The sequence below is a fragment of the Stegostoma tigrinum genome, chromosome 7, assembly GCF_030684315.1.
Source record: "Stegostoma tigrinum isolate sSteTig4 chromosome 7, sSteTig4.hap1, whole genome shotgun sequence".
Taxonomy (NCBI): Eukaryota; Metazoa; Chordata; class Chondrichthyes; order Orectolobiformes; family Stegostomatidae; genus Stegostoma; species Stegostoma tigrinum.
The window spans coordinates 57,776,888-57,795,434 of NC_081360.1; the positions used below are offsets into that span (position 1 = coordinate 57,776,888).

The 18,547-nt window shown below is 39.9% G+C and overlaps 1 protein-coding gene across 6 annotated transcripts in view; it reads right to left on the reverse strand.

The window, feature by feature from the left end:
* Positions 1-6,821: 6,821 nt before the first annotated feature.
* The window catches only part of LOC125454151 (activin receptor type-1-like), a 135,967-nt gene continuing 124,241 nt past the window's right edge, over positions 6,822-18,547 (reverse strand). For all 6 annotated transcript variants that reach the window (XM_059647283.1, XM_059647284.1, XM_048534620.2 and 3 more), the window contains 3 exons: positions 14,725-14,922; positions 10,616-10,746; positions 6,822-7,967 (listed from right to left, as the gene is read on the reverse strand). In XM_059647283.1, coding sequence (XP_059503266.1) covers positions 7,833-7,967; positions 10,616-10,746; positions 14,725-14,922 — 464 coding nt within the window. In that variant the 3' untranslated portion in view covers positions 6,822-7,832. The remainder of the gene's footprint in view (positions 7,968-10,615; positions 10,747-14,724; positions 14,923-18,547) is intronic.

The following is an 18,547-nucleotide window of genomic DNA, read 5'->3' on the forward strand; positions in this document are numbered from 1 at the left end:
CATCCCAGATTGCCCAATGGACTGTTAAAGAGTCAACTACATTGCTGTGGGTTTGGAGTCACATGTAGGCCAGGCAGGTAAGGATGGCAATTTTCTTCCCAAAAGGGCATTAGTGAACCAGAAAGGTTTTTTCCGATAATCAACAATGGCTTCACTGTCATCATTAGACTCTTAGTTCCTGGCTTTTTTCTAGATTCTACCAGCTGTCTTGGCAGGATTTGTAGCCAAGTTCCCCAGAACATTACCTGGCTCTCTGGCTTAATAGCCCCGTGATTAAACCACTAGACCATTGCCTGCCCAATTCTCATGAAACTTCTGATTTCAGATTTTTAGCATTAAATTCAAATTACCCTACAATGGGGTTCAGACTCAGGTCCACAGAACGCTACCTGGGTCCAGCAACAGTGCCAGCAGACCAACAATTCCAAAGGCTTAACTGTTTCCATTGTAATAACATGGGACTGTTTGTTCAGAATGCTGGAAATTACGTGGAAAACTAATGGGACTGAATGGCATCACTCTTAAATGCACCAAAGAAGAAATTCTTAAGGAAAATATCATGGATTAAATTGCAGCTCTAATGACAATTAGGAAGCTAGAGGTAAACATTGCACCTCGAGCAGGAGAATCTAATAAGGTAGACAAGAGATATAAAGGATTTTTGTCAAAAGAAAAATTAACCTCTTTTTCATCAATTGATGTCACTAAATCCATAATCATATTATGGAGCCACTGAAACTCTATTGTTGGAGAAGGACTTAGTTATTCTTCCAGATAGTGCATTGAAAGCTAAAATGTGAATGAACGAGATAAGAAGGGAGTGCACCCTGGTTCTATGGTGCAAAGTGCAATGAAGTGTAATGTGTTATCCAGAACACTAATAGAAGCATTGTTAAGAAATTATCTGTAGACTGAGTCAAGTTATTCCAAGGGACTGATCTGGGTCAAGCAAAAGTTATTGATTCACCTATAATCGCAGAAAAGTCCAAGTAAGGTTAAAAAGATGAAACTGTTACAGAAATAAGTACCAAAATTTTTCCTGTCATTTGTAGTGACCAGAGAAATGGCTAAAGAAAATACAATCAGAGTTCAAAGTAATACCACAGGAAGATGCTGAAGTCAGAGAATTTTTCTTTACGGATAGGACATCTTCTTCAGTTGAAGCTCAGAAAGCCGATCTGGAGTTATGTACATTAGCACAGGCAGCTAACACTGAAGTTAAGCCTAAGCGTTGTTCTATTAAACACTGAGTCTTGATGAGGAAGGGGAGACATCCTCACAAACCTGCGGATGAGGAATGAGAATTGAATGTTCATCAAATAACGAAACTGCCAACATTTTGTCAGGAAATATTCGGAGTAGCACAAAATATGTAGGAACATTGAAAGCTCAAGTGTTGATAAGCTTGCATTTTACCAGGCCTTGCAGAAGAGGCAAATTTTCTCCATATGTTGAGACTTGCAGTTCCATTGCAACGTGCCTGTGCAGCACATACTTCAATTGGGCATTGCCCATAAGTGTTAGCTTGCATGACTAGATGCACCACTTACTTGATCACCCATCCTGTTCCTTTTTTTGATTGATTTGTAGAATGTGGGCATTACGGGCTGGCCAGCATTTATTGCCCATCCTTGGTTGTCCTTGAGAAGGTAGTGGTGAAATGCTTTCTTGAACTGCTGCAGTCCACCTGCTAATGGTTTGATCCACAAGGTCTTTAGGGAGGGAATTCCAGTATTTTGACCCAGCGATGGTGAAGGAATGGTGATATTTTGCTAAGTCAGTTTGGTGAATGGCTCGGAGTGGAACTTGAAGGTGGTGTTCTCATGTATCTGCTGCCCTTGTCCATATAGATGGAAGTGGTCATGGGTTTGGAAGGTGTTGTCTCTGATTTTTGGTGAATTTCTGCAGTGCATCTTGTAGTCAATACGCGCTGCTGCTAGAGTGTAGGTGGTAGAGGAATTGGATGCTTGTGGATGTAATGCCAATCAAGCAGGCTGCTTTGGCCTGGATGGCATAAAGCTTCTTGAATATTTTTGGGGCTGCACCCTCCAAGCAAGTCAGGAGTATTTAATCACACTCCTGACTTGTGCCTTTAGATGGTGGACTGGCTTTGGAAAGTCAGGAGGTGAATTCCATGCTGAAGTATTCATCACCTCCAATTTGCTGTTGTAGCCACTGTATTTATGTGGTGAGTCCAGTTGAGTTGCTGGTCAATGATAACCTCAAGGATGTTGATATTTGGAGATTCAGCGATGGTAACATCATTGAATGTCAAAGGGGCAGTGGTTAGATTATCTCTTACTGGGGATGGTCATAGCCTGACATTAGCATGGCACAGATGTTATTGCCACTTGGCGTCCCAAGCTTGAATACTGTCCAGATCTTGTTGCATTTGAACATAGTCATAAAACCATAGAATCCCCTATAGTGTGGGAACAGGTTATTCAGCCCATCGAGTCCACACTAATCCTCCAAAGAGCTTTCCACCCAGACACGCGTCCCTACCCTATTCCTGTAACCCTTCAATATATGAGGAGTTGCAAATGGTACTGAACATTGGAGAACCAATGATTCCACATTTATACTTCTGACATTATGATAGAAGGTAGATCATTGATGATGCAGCTGAATATGATTGGGCATTGACACTGCCCTGTGGAATTCCTGCATAGATGTCCTAGAGATGAAATACTGATCTCCACCAGCCACACCCATCTTCCTATGTACCAGATATGACTCCAACCAGCATAGAGTTTGTCCCCTTATATCCATTGATTCCAGGGCTCCGTGATGTCACACTTGGACGAATGAAGCCTTGATGTAATGGGCTGTCACTCTCACCTCACTTCTGGAATGCAGCTCTTTTGTGCATGTTTGAATCAAGGCTGCAATAAAGTCAAGAGCTGAGTGATCCTGGCAGAACCCAAACTGAGCATCACTGAGCAGGTTATTGATGAGCAGGTGCTGTTTGATAGCCCTGTTGATAACACCTACCATCACTTTACTGATAATCAAGAGTAGACTGATGGGGCAGTAATTGACTGGGTTGGATTTGTCCTGCTTTTGGTGTACAGGACATACCTGGACAATTTTCCACATTGTTGGGTAGATGCCAGTATTGTAACTGTACTGGAACAGCTTGCAGCTTGGAAGATCTTTCTGCACTGGATCCACCTCCTTCAGCGAGGCCATTAGCACTCGAATGCTTGGTACCTTACCCAGCCCACTGGGGTGTGATGGGAGGGCATCCTCCTGCCATTCCTGGAGAAGACAACCTTCCTTCCTTCTTTCAAAGACACATGTAAGGAGATATTCTGAGTAGCACATGGAATTCCTGTGGCAGGATATGTAAGAATATTGAAAACTCAAGTGTTGACAACCAGCTATTTTACCTGGCCAAGATTTCGTAATCACTGGCAATCACTCACAAGGGATCACTGAACATTGGGAGCAGTTTGTGTTTCCTCGGAGACATTTGCAGTGACTAACTCAGGCTCCAACAATGCTACAAGCTGGAAGTGAGTAAAGGTCTGCCCAAGTAGCCTTTAAAATATGACACACAAAGTCTGAAACACCCAGACACTTCCAGTAATGGGGTGAACTTCCTGGCCAGCCCATGATTCACTCTGTATTTCATGCAGCAACTTGCACGCATGCAGAGCTCAAGGGAGTTTCACTTGGTAATTTACGATGGTGTATTTTAGTTTTCAAATAATCTCCTTAGCTCATAATTACTAATCAACCACCATTTTACTATTCTTATATTTGACAAATATCTGTATTATAGTTTAAAAATCACATCTCAGCTTCTATCTTAAACCAATGTGCATATAGAACATAGAACATAGAACATAGAACAGTACAGCACAGAACAGGCCCTTCAGCCCACAATGTTGTGCCGACCATTGATCCTCATGGATGCACCCTCAAATTTCTGTGACCATATGCATGTCCAGCAGTCTCTTAAATGACCCCAATGACCTTGCTTCCACAACTGCTGCTGGCAACGCATTCCATGCTCTCACAACTCTCTGCGTAAAGAACCTGCCTCTGACATCCCCTCTATACTTTCCACCAACCAGCTTAAAACTATGACCCCTCGTGCTAGCCATTTCTGCCCTGGGAAATAGTCTCTGGCTATCGACTCTATCTATGCCTCTCATTATCTTGTATACCTCAATTAGGTCCCCTCTCCTCCTCCTTTTCTCCAATGAAAAGAGACCGAGCTCAGTCAACCTCTCTTCATAAGATAAGCCCTCCAGTCCAGGCAGCATCCTGGTAAACCTCCTCTGAACCCTCTCCAAAGCATCCACATCTTTCCTATAATAGGGCGCCCAGAACTGGACGCAGTATTCCAAGTGCGGCCTAACCAAAGTTTTATAGAGCTGCAACAAGATCTCACGACTCTTAAACTCAATCCCCCTGTTAATGAAAGCCAAAACACCATATGCTTTCTTAACAACCCTGTCCACTTGGGTGGCCATTTTAAGGGATCTATGTATCTGAATAAGTTATTTAATTTTCGGTAAAATGTTTAATTCATGAAAGAAAGCTGATGCATTTCACTCCCTGCTTGAGAAGCGAATATTTCAGTGTGATTGACTGTTTGACTAGGGAGTTTTGAGAAGATTTGTAGCTCACGTTGAGGTTCTGGATGTGAGTTTGCTCATTAAGCTGGAAGCTTAGTTTTCAGACGTTTCATCACCATTCTAGGTAACATCATCAGTGAGCCTCCGCTGAAGCCTCATAAGAAGCTCACTGATGATGTTACCTAGAATGATGACAAAATGTCTGAAACCTAACCTTCCAGCTCAGCGAGCAAACTCACATCCTGACAGTTTGACTGTTTACCTAGCTCGATTACATTATTGTTACTGAACTGCTGGAGATTCCCTGATCTCAGCACCAGGTTGAAACTGACAATCAAGAAAGGAGGTATTCACTTCAAACGTCACAAATCTTCAGTCATTGATAAGCACTTACACTTCACTGCTAATCATAAAATCCAAACTATTAGGGAAACAGCTGTAATGAATACTATTAAAGAAACAAATACTATATACAAATACTATAACAAATACTACATTGAATAGTACAGCATAGGAATGGGTCTTTCACCCACTATCTCCGAGTTGACCATAATGTCATCCCATCTAACTGTACATACTGTATCCCTCTATTCCCTGCCTGTTCATGTGTCTGTCAAACTTTGCTAGTGCCCCTGTTCTACCATCTCCCCTCCAAGTACCTACCCCATGTCTCACATAATTTGATGTGTACATGCCAGAGTTGGACTGGGGTGGACAAAGTCCGAAGTCACATGACACCAGGCTATAGTCCGACAGGTTTATTTGAAACCACTAACTTTCAGAGTGCTGCTCCTTCAAATTGTTCAAATAAATCTGTTGAACCGTAGCCTGGTGTCATGTGACTTCTGACTTCCTCATAATTTGATATACTTGTACCAGTCACCCCTCGGTCTCCAACGCTTTAGCAAAAACACCTCTTCTTGCAGTCAATACACTCCAACCCAGGGAACATCCTGGTAAACATTTGGCTGCAAAGCCTTCACACCCTTCCTAGTTTGGGGACCGAGCGCACACACACACGCGCATGTGCACTATCCCAAATGTAGCCTAAATAAAAGTCTCATACAGCTGCAAAACAACTTGCCAACTTTGTTGTACTCCAATGTCCCAGCCGATGAAGGCAAGCGTGCAATTTGGAGTCATGGAGATGTACAGCACGGAAACAAATCCTTCAGTCCAGCTCATCCATGGCTGACCAAATAGCCAACATTAAATCAAGCCCCATTTCCTAGCATTTGGCTCATATCCCTCCAAACCCTTCCTACTCTCATACCCATACAGATGCCTTTTAAATGTTGCAATTGTACCAGCCTCCACCACTTTTAGCGGTTCATTCCATACACGCACCATCCTCTAAGTTAAAAAGTTGCCCCTCAGGTCCTTTTTAAATCTTTCCCCTCTCACCTTAAAACCTACGTCCTCTAATTTTGGACTTCCCCTACACTGTGGAAGAGGCCTTGACTATTTAGCCTATCTATGCCCCTCATGATTTTATAAACTTCTGTTAAGGTCACCTCTCAGCCTCTGATGTTGCAGGGAAAATAGCCTCAGCTCATTCAGCCTCTCCCTATACCTCAAACTCTCCAACTCCAGCATCATCCTTGTAAATCGTTTCTGAACCCTTTCAAGTTTCACAACTTTCCTACAGCAGGAAGGCCAGAACTAAGTGCCATATTCTAAAAAAAATGGCCTAACCAGTGTCCTGTCCAGCTTCAACATGAACCTCCCAACTCCTATACTCAATGTACTGGCCAATAAAGGCAAGTGTAACAAACACTTTCTTCACTACCTATCTACCGGTGACTCCAATGCCAAGGAAACATGAACCTGGACCCCAAGGTCTCTTTGTTCAGCAACACTCCCTCGGACCTTAAGTGTATTAATCCCACCCTGATTGGCCCTACCAAAACGCAACATCTCAATTTTCAAGTCATCTGCAGGCTTAGTCAGACTACCTACACTTCCATCCAAATCATTTAGATGCTTTACAAACAAAGGAGGTCCCAACACTGATCTTGTGGAATACCACAGGTCATAGAACTCCAGTCAGAAAAACACCCCTCCATAACTACCCTCTGTCTTCTACAACCAAGCCAATTTTGTATCAAACTCGATAACTCACCATGGATCCCATACAACTGAAACAGAACACGTGGCTGCACTTATAAAATGTTTTATTTAAATTATACAAATATAAAATATATAGATTAAAACACAAATACAGTAGTTAATTCTCTGTAAGAGTTCATAATGTAGATTTTACCTTGGACCACTAAACGTTTTCACATTCAAAAAAAAAGTAACAGCATTTCACTGGTATGTAAGGTTACACAACTTGTAGATGAATTATTTTTGCTCCTGTGAAAGCATTTACAATATACAAATACAAGAATTTTTAAAAAAAATTTGTAGTTCATAAACTAATGCTGTACACAGAGTACTCATCACATTAAATGTAAACATTGTGAAAAGGAGAAGATCAATAATCTATCCATTTAAAAAATCAGTTGCAGTATTCTTTCATAATTATGGAAAACAATGGCATTATTGCAATAAATAACTCAAATTCAGTAAGGTAGGTGTGAAAACATTTGGGTTAACAGTGCATGTAGCATATACCAATATTTAAAGAAATTAGTTAGAGGTGGAGATTGTCTGTAATATGTAATTGCCACCCAATAGATGCTATATCATAAAAAATTTGTAATTTGGCTAGTTAGAAAGGTTTTAATGCACTTAAAACTATAACATATAGTGCATACAAGGAAACTCAAGTCACCAGTGCAAAATAAATCATGAAAGGCCACAATGACTATGACATTTGAATATAAATATTAAACCAAAATGTGGACATTGTCAAGATTTTAGAACAGAATATTTTCTTTCAAAGCCCCCAAGTTTATTTTTACTTCTGAGAGAAGTTTTTAAAATTTCAGTTTCCTTTCTGATTACAGATGTTTTATCTACAGTTAGATTTTTTCCAAATCTAAGCAAGTTCTCAATCTTTGTACTCCTGCAATTTTAACTTCTTAAATCAAGAGATGTTCCAAAAATAATCATATGGTGGATAAAACTGAAGTGAGTTGTGACAAGGATATGACCTGAAATGTTAATCATGTTATCTTCAGTTTCTAAGCAACAATCTGCTTATTTCCATTGTATCGAAGCATTTCAGAAAGCTATTTTTCTTCCATTATATTCCCATTTGTAGATGCACAGATAATAGACACTTTTCAGGAATAATCAACGGTCCATTTTAAACTTATCAAATGAGCTGTCAATTTTGGTCAGAGTCTTTCTAATACGTAGGGCAGTTAGTCTTGCTGATGGATTATGATACCAACATTCCTTCATCACCTTTGCAAGAGATGTTAATGTCTGTTGACAAAGATGTAGTAGAGGTTATCTTTAAACGTTCACCTTTGATGTTCTCGCAATTAATTTAAAAATTCTTTTCCAGAATCCTTGCATTTGAAACCAAGAATTAGATTTTCCTTTCTATACTATTCTTCCTGCCACTTACCTGATTAGCAAGAACTATGAAAATCCATTATATTGCTGCTCAAGGGAAGGCATTATAGCTTAACAGAGCAGTAGTGATGTCAAAATCAAGAACTGTGACAAACCGGTCACAGACTTAGAGAAACAAAACAGAAGTTGCTGGAAAAGCTCAGCAGGTCTGGCAGTATCTGTGAAGGGAAAAACCCAGAGTTAACATTTCAGGTCCAGTGACTGTTCCTCAAAACTGATGGTAGCTGGGAAAACATCAGTTTATATGCAGATAAAAGGGGGTGGGGGGGATGGGGTCAGGAGTAAATGATAGGATAGAGCCGAGCAGTTGGACAAACAAAGAGTTGATAATGATCAGGCTGGGAGGGTGATTAGCTGTTAATGGAGACTATTAGTTACTAATAGTGGGTACTGTGTAATGGCAGGTTCTGCAGTAATAGGGCCTGGTGTGTGGGATTGGGGGCTGGGACTTGGGAGAGTTTAGGCCCTAAAATTATTGAACTCGGTATTGAGTCCAGAGGGCTGCAGGATCATCCGCAGTTCTTTCATTTTTATCACAGATGCATAGAGATGCACAGCACAGAAAAAGGCCCTTCAAACTATTGCATCCACACAGTCACCTAATTATTCTAATCTCATTTGGCCTATTGCTTTGTATCCCACGTGCACATCTAAATACTTCTTAAATGTTAGGAAGATTTCTGCACACCCCTATAGACAATGAGTTACAACACCCTCTGAGTGAAAAACCTTTTCCTCAACTTACTCTAAACCTTCTACTCCTTATCTTAAATCTATGCCCCATTGTCATTGATGCCTCCATTAAGGGAGACAGTTTCGTTCTGCCTTCCCGATTTATGCCCCTCATAATTTTATACATCTTAATCATGTTCCCTCTCAATCCCTCCTGCTCAAAGCAAAACAACCCCAATCTGTCCAGTCTCCCTTCGTATCTGAAACTTTCCAGCCCAGGCAACATCCTAATAAATCTCAGAGATAGTAGGAACTGCCGATGCTGGGATCTGATATAACAAGGTGTGGAGCTGGATGAACACAGCAGGCCAGGCAGCATCAGAGGAGCAGGAAAGCTGACGTTTCGGGTCCGGACACTTCTTTTCTGAAGGGTCCGGACCCAAAACATCAGCTTTCCTGCACCTGTGATGCTGCCTGGCCTGCTGTGTTCATCCAGCTCCACACCTTGTGATCCTAATAAATCTTTCTGCACCCTTTCCATTGCTATTACGTCTCTTGTGTGGATCCCAGAACTGCGCACAATATTCTAGCTGTGGCTTAACCAATGTTTTGTACAGTTCCAGCATATCCTCCCTACTCTTAAATTCTGTGCCCTAGCTAATAACGTCAAGTATACCTTCTTAACCACTTCATCTACCTGTACTGCTACTTTAAGGGATCAGTGCACATGCACACCAAAGTCTCTCTGATTCTTGATGCTTCCCAGGGTCCTACCATTCATTGTGTATTCCTTTGCCTGGTTTATCCTGCCCAGGTACATCCCTGAGGAAAGAATTTCATTTAATAAATCCAGCTGATGCAGTGAATCAAACTGAGCATCACTTCAGTCAACAATAAAGATGTGCCAGATGGTGAAAAATGTCTCAAGAATGCTGCTCCAAAAGGTGAAATTTTTAAATATAGCCAAACAGAAAAAAGTAAAAATCGCCAAAAACAGAAATCACCAATTGCCTTGCCGAAAAAACTTCACATAGTGTTTGTTGTACACACCATGACATCAACACAATGAGCTTACAGAATTGGAGATGCCACCATGAATGGGAGTTGCAAACCCAAAGCAAATTCAGGCTAAATTCATTCATGTTCCTTCAATGGTGTCCAAGTCCACCCTAAAATAGCTAAGCCTGTTTCTTAAGCATATTGTACCTGACACAGAGGAAAAATCTGTTCAATTCTTATATTTTAACATTATGAAGTTATAGCTTTTTTTTTCTTTTTTCCTCATTGAATAACCCACAATTTTCTCATGAAATTTTTCCAGTACATGCCTAACGAATTTAAGTGGCATGACTTGCACACTCGAATCACATCTGCAGCACCACAAGTAGAATAGCTTTAAAGAGCAGGCCCAAGTACGTTCTCTGAACTGATTCTTGACAGAAGGGGTTTTTTTGGCAGAATTTCTGACTGTAACTGGTGTACATTGTATAACAGCCTAAAACTACAAAAGTTCTATAAAATTTTATTTTGGACCCTTATTTCATTTTTCTTTACATAAACTTCTTGTTTAAAGTAATTCGCAGATATTACTTGCATCAGTACATTTTACTGCAATAGATTCCAGTTAGTTTTCATAATACTACATTTTTTCCCCAGTTTTCTATTATGCATTAATTCAATTTTAACTTTGTACATCAAGAATATCCCAGAAGTATATTTTAATTTATACTAATTGAAGATAGATAATAAAGTGTATCAATTTACAGAGAATCAACTCTCAATATTGTATATTTTAATGGTTGTAGTAAAACAACTATACTAACCGGATCTGAAAACCATCTGTTGGGAATATTTGGTCTTTGTTGATCCAAACAAATCACTTTTTTCATATCATCAAAACCAGGATCATTAGGAACAAGGTCATAAAATGGAGGTTTATAATCTTCAACAATACCTAAACAAAAACATTATTTGATTAGAAAATTAAAGATGCATATTAAAATGGAAATGCTGCTGATCCAGCATTTCAATCTCCAAAAACCATTTTTTGTTCAAAAGCAAAAATCAGATCAGGCAACTAATTTTAGAATAGGACTACAAACCTGTCCAGTTTCCCTGGATGTTAAACTCTTCTGGCTGTCCACAGGGAAATTCACCTCTACCATCATTTCAAATATTGTAAACATTGAATTACTGGTCAATATTTGTGAAACAAATGTACAATGGACAGTATTTAGATGTCTGAATTTAATGATTTGAAAGTGAAACCAGAAACACAACACAAAAATCACTCATAGATAATAAAGTGTGAAGCTGATGAACACAGCAGGCCAAGCAGCATCTCAGGAGCACAAAAGCTGACGTTTCGGGCCTAGACCCTTCATCAGAGCCTGTTGTGTTCATCCAGCTTCACACTTTATTATCTTGGATTCTCCAGCATCTGCAGTTCCCATTATCACTGATACAAAAATCACTCATTTGGTTCTAAAATGAACATTTCAGTCTATCCAACAAGAACTTTTAAAATAAAAATCAATATATTGTGAATGCTGGAAATCTGAAACAAACAGAATGCTGGAGAAACTCAGCAGGTGTGGCAGCATTTGTGGAGTGAGAAACAGAATTAACCTTGTGAATCCAATATTAGTCTTCTTCAGAACTAAGGATGAAGGACTTTTAAAAACCCATGTAAAAATCTGGAAAACAGTGGAAACTAACCATACAATGTTTTAGCTAAATTAAGGTCATAATCCAGGCTCTGTAAGAAAAATCACTGAACTGAGCTGCTGATGGGTTCTCACTACTCTTACACCATAACCCTATGCAATTCTGTACGTTATGGACGAGAAAACCAGTCTAACTGGTGATGAATCAAGGCAGGAAAACACCATTTTTAAAAAAGCACCAGAGCAGGGGAAGATGGCACATGATCTTTGTGTGCCAGGAAAAATATGACAAAAATAATATAGGAGATAAATCCAATGCAAAATAAATTATAATATTTGAACCTAACTCCCTACTGACCAGAGGGCCAAAGCACAAGATGGCAGCTTATTTAGGTCTAATTGACAATAGCAGTTAGAGAGCCCATAAAGATGAACGGCATGAAGTGAAAATGTCATCCTAGTTGGAGCTGTGCAGGGTGCTCTTTAGGTATTGGGGATAAAAAATAAAATGGAAATCAGGAATCTTTACTTTGAGTTCTTAAGGAGTGTCATTAGATTCAAAACATTAGTTTTGTTTCTCTCTCCCACAGGTGCTGCCAGACTGGCCAAGTTTCTGCAATAATTTCTGTTTTTGTTTCTTTAGTCTGTAGCTGACAACCTGCTTAGACGATGCTTAATGCTGGTATTAAGTTCTTGAAAAGAAGTACCCCTGTGTGAACATGGCTTACCTTGAGAAGCACAAAGATTTATCAAAATATTTGAAGTTTACATGACATTCTATAATTGGAACCAAGAACCATGTAGTTGATAAATATGCCAATCATCACATTTATTTATACAATTTATTTCTCCAGTCTAAGCAATAATATGGTGAACCCCATCACCTTTCCCGAATGGGCAGATCTTTATTTTGTCATTAGCACCTACTATGGGTATACACCTTGTCTACTGTACACGCATTAATCCTCCCGTTGTTTTCTTTGTTCTATGATGCTTTGATCTCCAATCTTTCACTTTTCCCTCACGCATCCTCTGTTCCACTCCACCCACTTTTCCAATAACATAAAACCCATGCCTTCTACATTTCTCCATTTCCAAAGTTGAAAACAGTCAGCAAATTCATCCAGGCAAAGAGCCCTCGAGTTAACAGATAACGGTATTTTAAACCATGATGCTTCGCTGCTACAATAGGAAAATCTTCAAATTGGATTGGAAAATACTATTTCAAAAACAAAGGACAATGGCAACACAGTGTTAGCAGTTTGCTTCTGAATGTGCATCTAATGGCAAAATCTCCTTTCATTAATACGAATCATTAACAAGGCAGTTCTTGTCAGATTAGAATAACTAACACACCTAGGGAGAAAGCAAGTATGTACAATGTTCACCATCCACTACGTTTCCTATAAACCTTGGTGACCGATGTAGCAGTGGGTAAATTGTGTCTGCCCAAGTGATGTAACATGTGATGTGATATCTAATTCCAAAGATTCTGACAGATCACATTTTCAGCAAATTATTCTCGGCTCCATTTCAACACAGGCAATAAACAAACAATAATAATTGGTTTTAGCACAGCAAAATGATTATGTTGTGCAACTTCCAAAGCATGGTCCATGTATCGTAATGGTTGAAAATGCAAATATATACAACAGTTTCTTCCTTCTGCACAATGATAGATTAAAAACTAATTTTAAAAAATAAATGACAGAGCTCCAGCAAGGAAAAGTCTGTCAAATCAGTGAAGTGTTTTGTGGCCAGTAGTTTCTGGGAATTCTATTAAGTATAAAGCTTAACATTAACTTAAATTATAAATAGAACAGCAGATAAACCAACACAAGTCAGACATGCTATTTGCTAATTGTTGTATAAAAAGTCTGGAGAAGTCACTGTGCCCAATAAATTCTGAGAAATGCATGAAGCATAAAGCTTTTAAGTAAAATGGTAAACAGAACAACAGTTTTCTCTGAAATGACATTGCCTAATGCATCAGAGTTTAAACAAGGTAATAGAGACAGTACATACAGGAGATTTGGATGGAAGAAATGCAATCCATAGCTAATGCTTGAACAATGGTTGTGCTGCTGAAAATAAACACTCGACATCTGCTATTTCTGTGAACACTTAAAAATCACCTTCACCTTACGGATTGCTTCTAAATTAATTGAACATATTACTTCGATTAGATAAGATAAAAACAGATTTTCTCACATGGCCAATTTACATAAGCAGCAGCTCTGGGCATTATTAACATTTTGAGTAAAATTTTTTTTCTTATGATGAGGTTTAAGGTACAATCTGCAAGACCTTCAATCACGGCCTCTAGAAACTTTACACAACCTCTTTAATGTATGAATGATGGTTGCTGGGTGATAATTTCAAACTTCTCCTTCACTGACCTTGGGGAGAAAGAAATTCAAGTATGTACATTTTAACATGATTATTGTTACCTTAGAGAATCTTAGAGTTGTTTCTTCAAAATGCAAAGAGCTTTCCACATCATTGGGATCAAAGGCTTTGATATTTATGCAATCCATAAAACCACAGGAAATAGGAGCAAAAATAGGCTGTTCAACCACTTCAGCCTGCTCCCCTATTCAGTAGGACCATGGCCAGATCGAACACCCTTCACATCCATTTTCCTGCACTTTCTCCATAATCCTCAATTCCCAACTGATTAAGAATCTGTATATCTCAGCCATAAATATATGCAAAGATTCTGCTCCCACAACTCTCCGAAGAAAGGGGTTCCAAAGACTTTAAATTGGTGTCCCTTAATCCTGAAGCTATGCCATCTTGTCCTAGTCTCCCTCATGATGGGAAACGTCCTCTTAGCATTTACTCTGTTAATCTCCTTAAAAATCCTATTTGTTTCAATAAGATCACCTCCCACTCTCTAAAATCCAATCAGTAGAGTCCCAACCTATTTAGCCTTTGCTCAGAAGACAATCTCTCCACACCAAGATCATCCTAGTCAACATTCTCTAAACTGTTTCCAATGAAGTAATAGTTTTTCTTAATGCCCACAATACTCAAATGTGGTCTCACCAGTACCAGTACAGTTGCAGTAAGACTTCTCTATTTTTATACTCTGACCCTTATGAAATAAGGCTCCACATTCCATTAGCCTTCCTGATTACCATTTGCATCTGTGTGCTAGCTTTCTGTATTTCATGCACAAAAATCCCCAAGTCTCTTTGTGTTGTAGTTTTCAGTGATAGTATTCTCACAGTTGTTACAGTCAATGAAACCATGCAAGCACTCACCATTGCTAATTGTTCTCCTTGCTACTTCCCATAAGACGAGACCAAAGGCCCAGATGTCCACCCTCCTATAGGAGTCAAACAGATTCACTTGAATTGTTTCATCCAATATTTCAGGTGCCATATATCGCTTGGTCCCTACCCTGGGATTATTGCCAACATCCAAATGATTAGTACACTGGGAATGCATCACAGCAAGACCTGAAAAACAAATGCAAAACAAGTTACAATAAAACTTTGCAGAATACCATGAGGAATCAGAACAATGGGTCAATTTACTCAACAGTTCACTTAAAATTATTCTGAAGCATCGTTCACTTTTCGTCCTTCAGCACTTCTTTGCAGATAAGCCAAATGAACATGTGAACAACACTGTAACAATGGTTTCAGACATCGATATGCATTTTCTGCAGTCATTCTCACATATTTTATTGAACTGGGTTAGCTTTATTGTCATGTGTACTCAAATGAGTACAGTGAAAAGTTGCTAAGTCACCACTTACAGTGCCATTTCAAGTACAAAGGTACCTAGGTATAAATCTTAGTTGCGGAATAGAGAAGTGAAGAAAAAAAGTTACATTATAGCTAAAAGCAAAATAATCATTGGTCAGAAAAACAAGAAGTTAAAAAGGCAAATAGGCAGTGTCTCTCTGAGGGCTTTCCACAGCAGACCAGCACAGGGGGCCTCCACATGGTCTAACCACTGGCTGCCACCACTACACACCACACAGGGTGACTGGCATCATCGCTTTGGGCCGCCTACCACTACCCCTGCTTTGGAGGCCAAGGCCGTGTATCCAAGGTCATGAGAAGGGAGGTAAAGAGGAAGAAAAAGAATGGGTAGAGCAGAAGAACACCAGCGACAGGTCCTAATTTGCTGCCACCTTACCAGAAGAACACAGCATGGTTGCAATACTATAATACTTTAATCATAGCTAGAGAATGAAGGACTGCTTGGAAGAGGGGAATGGAGCACAGCGAGGACATGTAGTACTGGGTAATGAAGCAAATCAAGAAGGAAATCTGAAAGTAGCGGGCACTCTCTAATGTTACTCTTTTTCTAAAAGAACCAGCGATAAGGCTGTAAATTGTGTTAACACAGTCTGTAAGATGTCTGAGAAAATACCAAGAACTGAACTGGGATCTGTCCCTCACTTAAAAGACACTCAGTGGCTGATCATGGGATCGAACATCATCAGGATGGGAGTCACCCACTGAGAACCACCTCTGCCATTATGCCAAACTCCATCACAGGTATTCATAACTCATAAACCTCCTTTTACCTTTACTCACAAAGAGTCTGGGTCCTTCTGTGATCCTTGGCCTCAGGTGGGTACATTAACAGCCATTGCCTCCCGAATGATGTTTTGATCCGAGGAAGGCCTACACCTCCCCAGTTAAGGGGATGGCTTCCTCTATCCTCTTCATCATGGCAATTTAACCTTTGCATTCAAGTGAAAATGCTAAGTAGCTTTGATACCAAAACTCCTAGAATTGGACAGGTTAGTGCATAGCTTAGACATGTCTTTGTTCCATGAATTACTCTGATAATTTTCTCTATTAATAATTTGTTTTTGTCATCTTTTCCTCTCTACCCATTCATTTTCTAATATTGGGATGCATTGTGCATGCAAAATATTTGCTCAAAGCCTCTTCTTCTTTATCTTCCATTATTCACTCCTCAGTTTCACACTGTGAAGGACGAACACTCATGTTAACTGACCTCCTCCTTTTAATATATGTTGAAAAGTTTTTGCTGTTTCTTTATTTGCTGTTTCTTTATTTGCTAGCTTATTTTCATACTATAATTTCTCCCTATAAAATTCGTCGTCCTGTGCTTGTTTCTAAAATAGACCCCATCTTCAAGCCTACCATTAATTTTCTTTGCATTGTGCCCCTTTGCTTTCACTTTGGTACTATTGTTAAATTGCTTAGTTAACCACAGATATGGAATCAATTTTGAAAGGTCTTTCTTTCTTAATAAAATAGATCCTTGTTGGGCTTTGCAAACCTTCCATCATTATCCATATGGATAATGATGGAATAGTGTTGGGGGAGGGGCTTACATTAGTTCACAGGTTGGCGCAACATTGAGGGCCTGTTCTGCGCTGTATTGTTCTATGTTCTATCTATCACTGCTTCTCTCCCTTACCTTTTAAATGTATTTCCATGACCTCTTTAACCAACTCAATTCAAGAGCCTCGATTATTTATCATCGAAATTGATTTGGAGGAGGGATCAGACTGCAATGTATCTAATATGGCTGATGATGCAAGAGTAGGTGGGAGGGCAAGTTGCGATGAAGATGTAAGAAATCTGCACAAGCCGAGTGAGTGGGCAAAAGCTTGGCAGATGGAGGTTAATTCAGCAAAGTGTGAGGTCATGCACTTTCTTGGATGAATTATTTAAATTATTATTTAATTGAAGAAAAATTCCAAAAGAATTGCAGCACAAAGGGATCTGGGTATTTTGATACAACAAGTATTAAGCAAGAAAGTGGAATTCTGGCCATTATTGTGAGGGGATTAGGGTTTAAAAATACTAAAGTCTTGTTACAACCATACAGCCTGCCAGTGAGGCCACAACTGGAGTACTGTGTAAAGTTCTTTTCCCCATTTTTAAGATCATCGTTGGCACTCTCTAATGAGTATGATTGTCCACCTAGGAAATTCCATGTCACTGGTCATAGGTTCCTCGAGTCCTTGTGTAGCCAATTAGCCTGATCCTACAGCCACATCTCCAGACACACTTTTGGCAGGTGTTTCTGAGATAGAATTGATCCTTAGCCTTAAGATCATTGGCATTCCTTTGTGGTTCCTTATTTATACTTCCTCTTGCTGACTGGTGCTCTCAAAGAATTGTGTTCCTTCTCACGGGAGTTTCTTCCAAGTTGGTTGCTTCTGAACGATGTTAATGTTGCATTTCTTGAGGGAAGCCTTGAGGGAGTCTCTGAAATGCTTCTCTGTGTTCCTGTCATTACAGTGTGCCTTCCTTGAGTTAGGCAAAGATGATATGTGTATTGATTTGTAACAGCATTCCCATGTTAAAGGATATCCTACACAAGGCATTTTTCTTGACAAATTTAACCTCTCCTACCCCACACACAGAAAAAAAGATACAAGCTCTGTGGCAAGAGGTGACAGACATAGGACTGAGAGATCTGGAAGGCTCTAGCTTCAGACTGGCACATAGGCAGTGGAGTTTGACTCAGTTGTTTCGTTCTTGGAGTAGAAACAGCAGGGTGTTTCAGCAGCTTTCTTATTGACTGAGCAGCTCTCTTCAGGATCCACTCTGCCCACCTCAAACAGGGAAGGGGCTGGAAAAGGTATCCTAACATGAGTCTGTTCCATCACCAACCTGGCTGGAAAATCATATCCAGTGGGCTCATCTACCTGTTGTGTGAAAACCAAAGTGAAGCTCAGTCTTGGAGCCTACAATGTATGAACCCTACAAACAACGAGCAAAACAATCATCCAGGCAAATAACTGCCCCTGGTCGCCTGTGAACTCAGGCACTTCAACATTGAGATCACTACCCTCCCCAGACTCAAAGAGTAGGCAAAGGGCAGCTGAGGGAAGAAGGTAGTGGTTAAACCTGCTTCTGGAGAGGCAAATCCACAGAATCATAGAATTGGATTCGCTATCAAGGACAAACTCAACAACCAACTCTCGAAGCTCCCTGTTGGCATCAGTTATCACCTCATGACTCTCCATCTACAACTTGCCACGAAGTAGCAGGCAACAGTCATGAGTGCCTATGCTCCAGCCCTTAATACCACAGAGTCCAAAAAAGACTCCTACTCCACCCTGGACAGCATACTTACCAA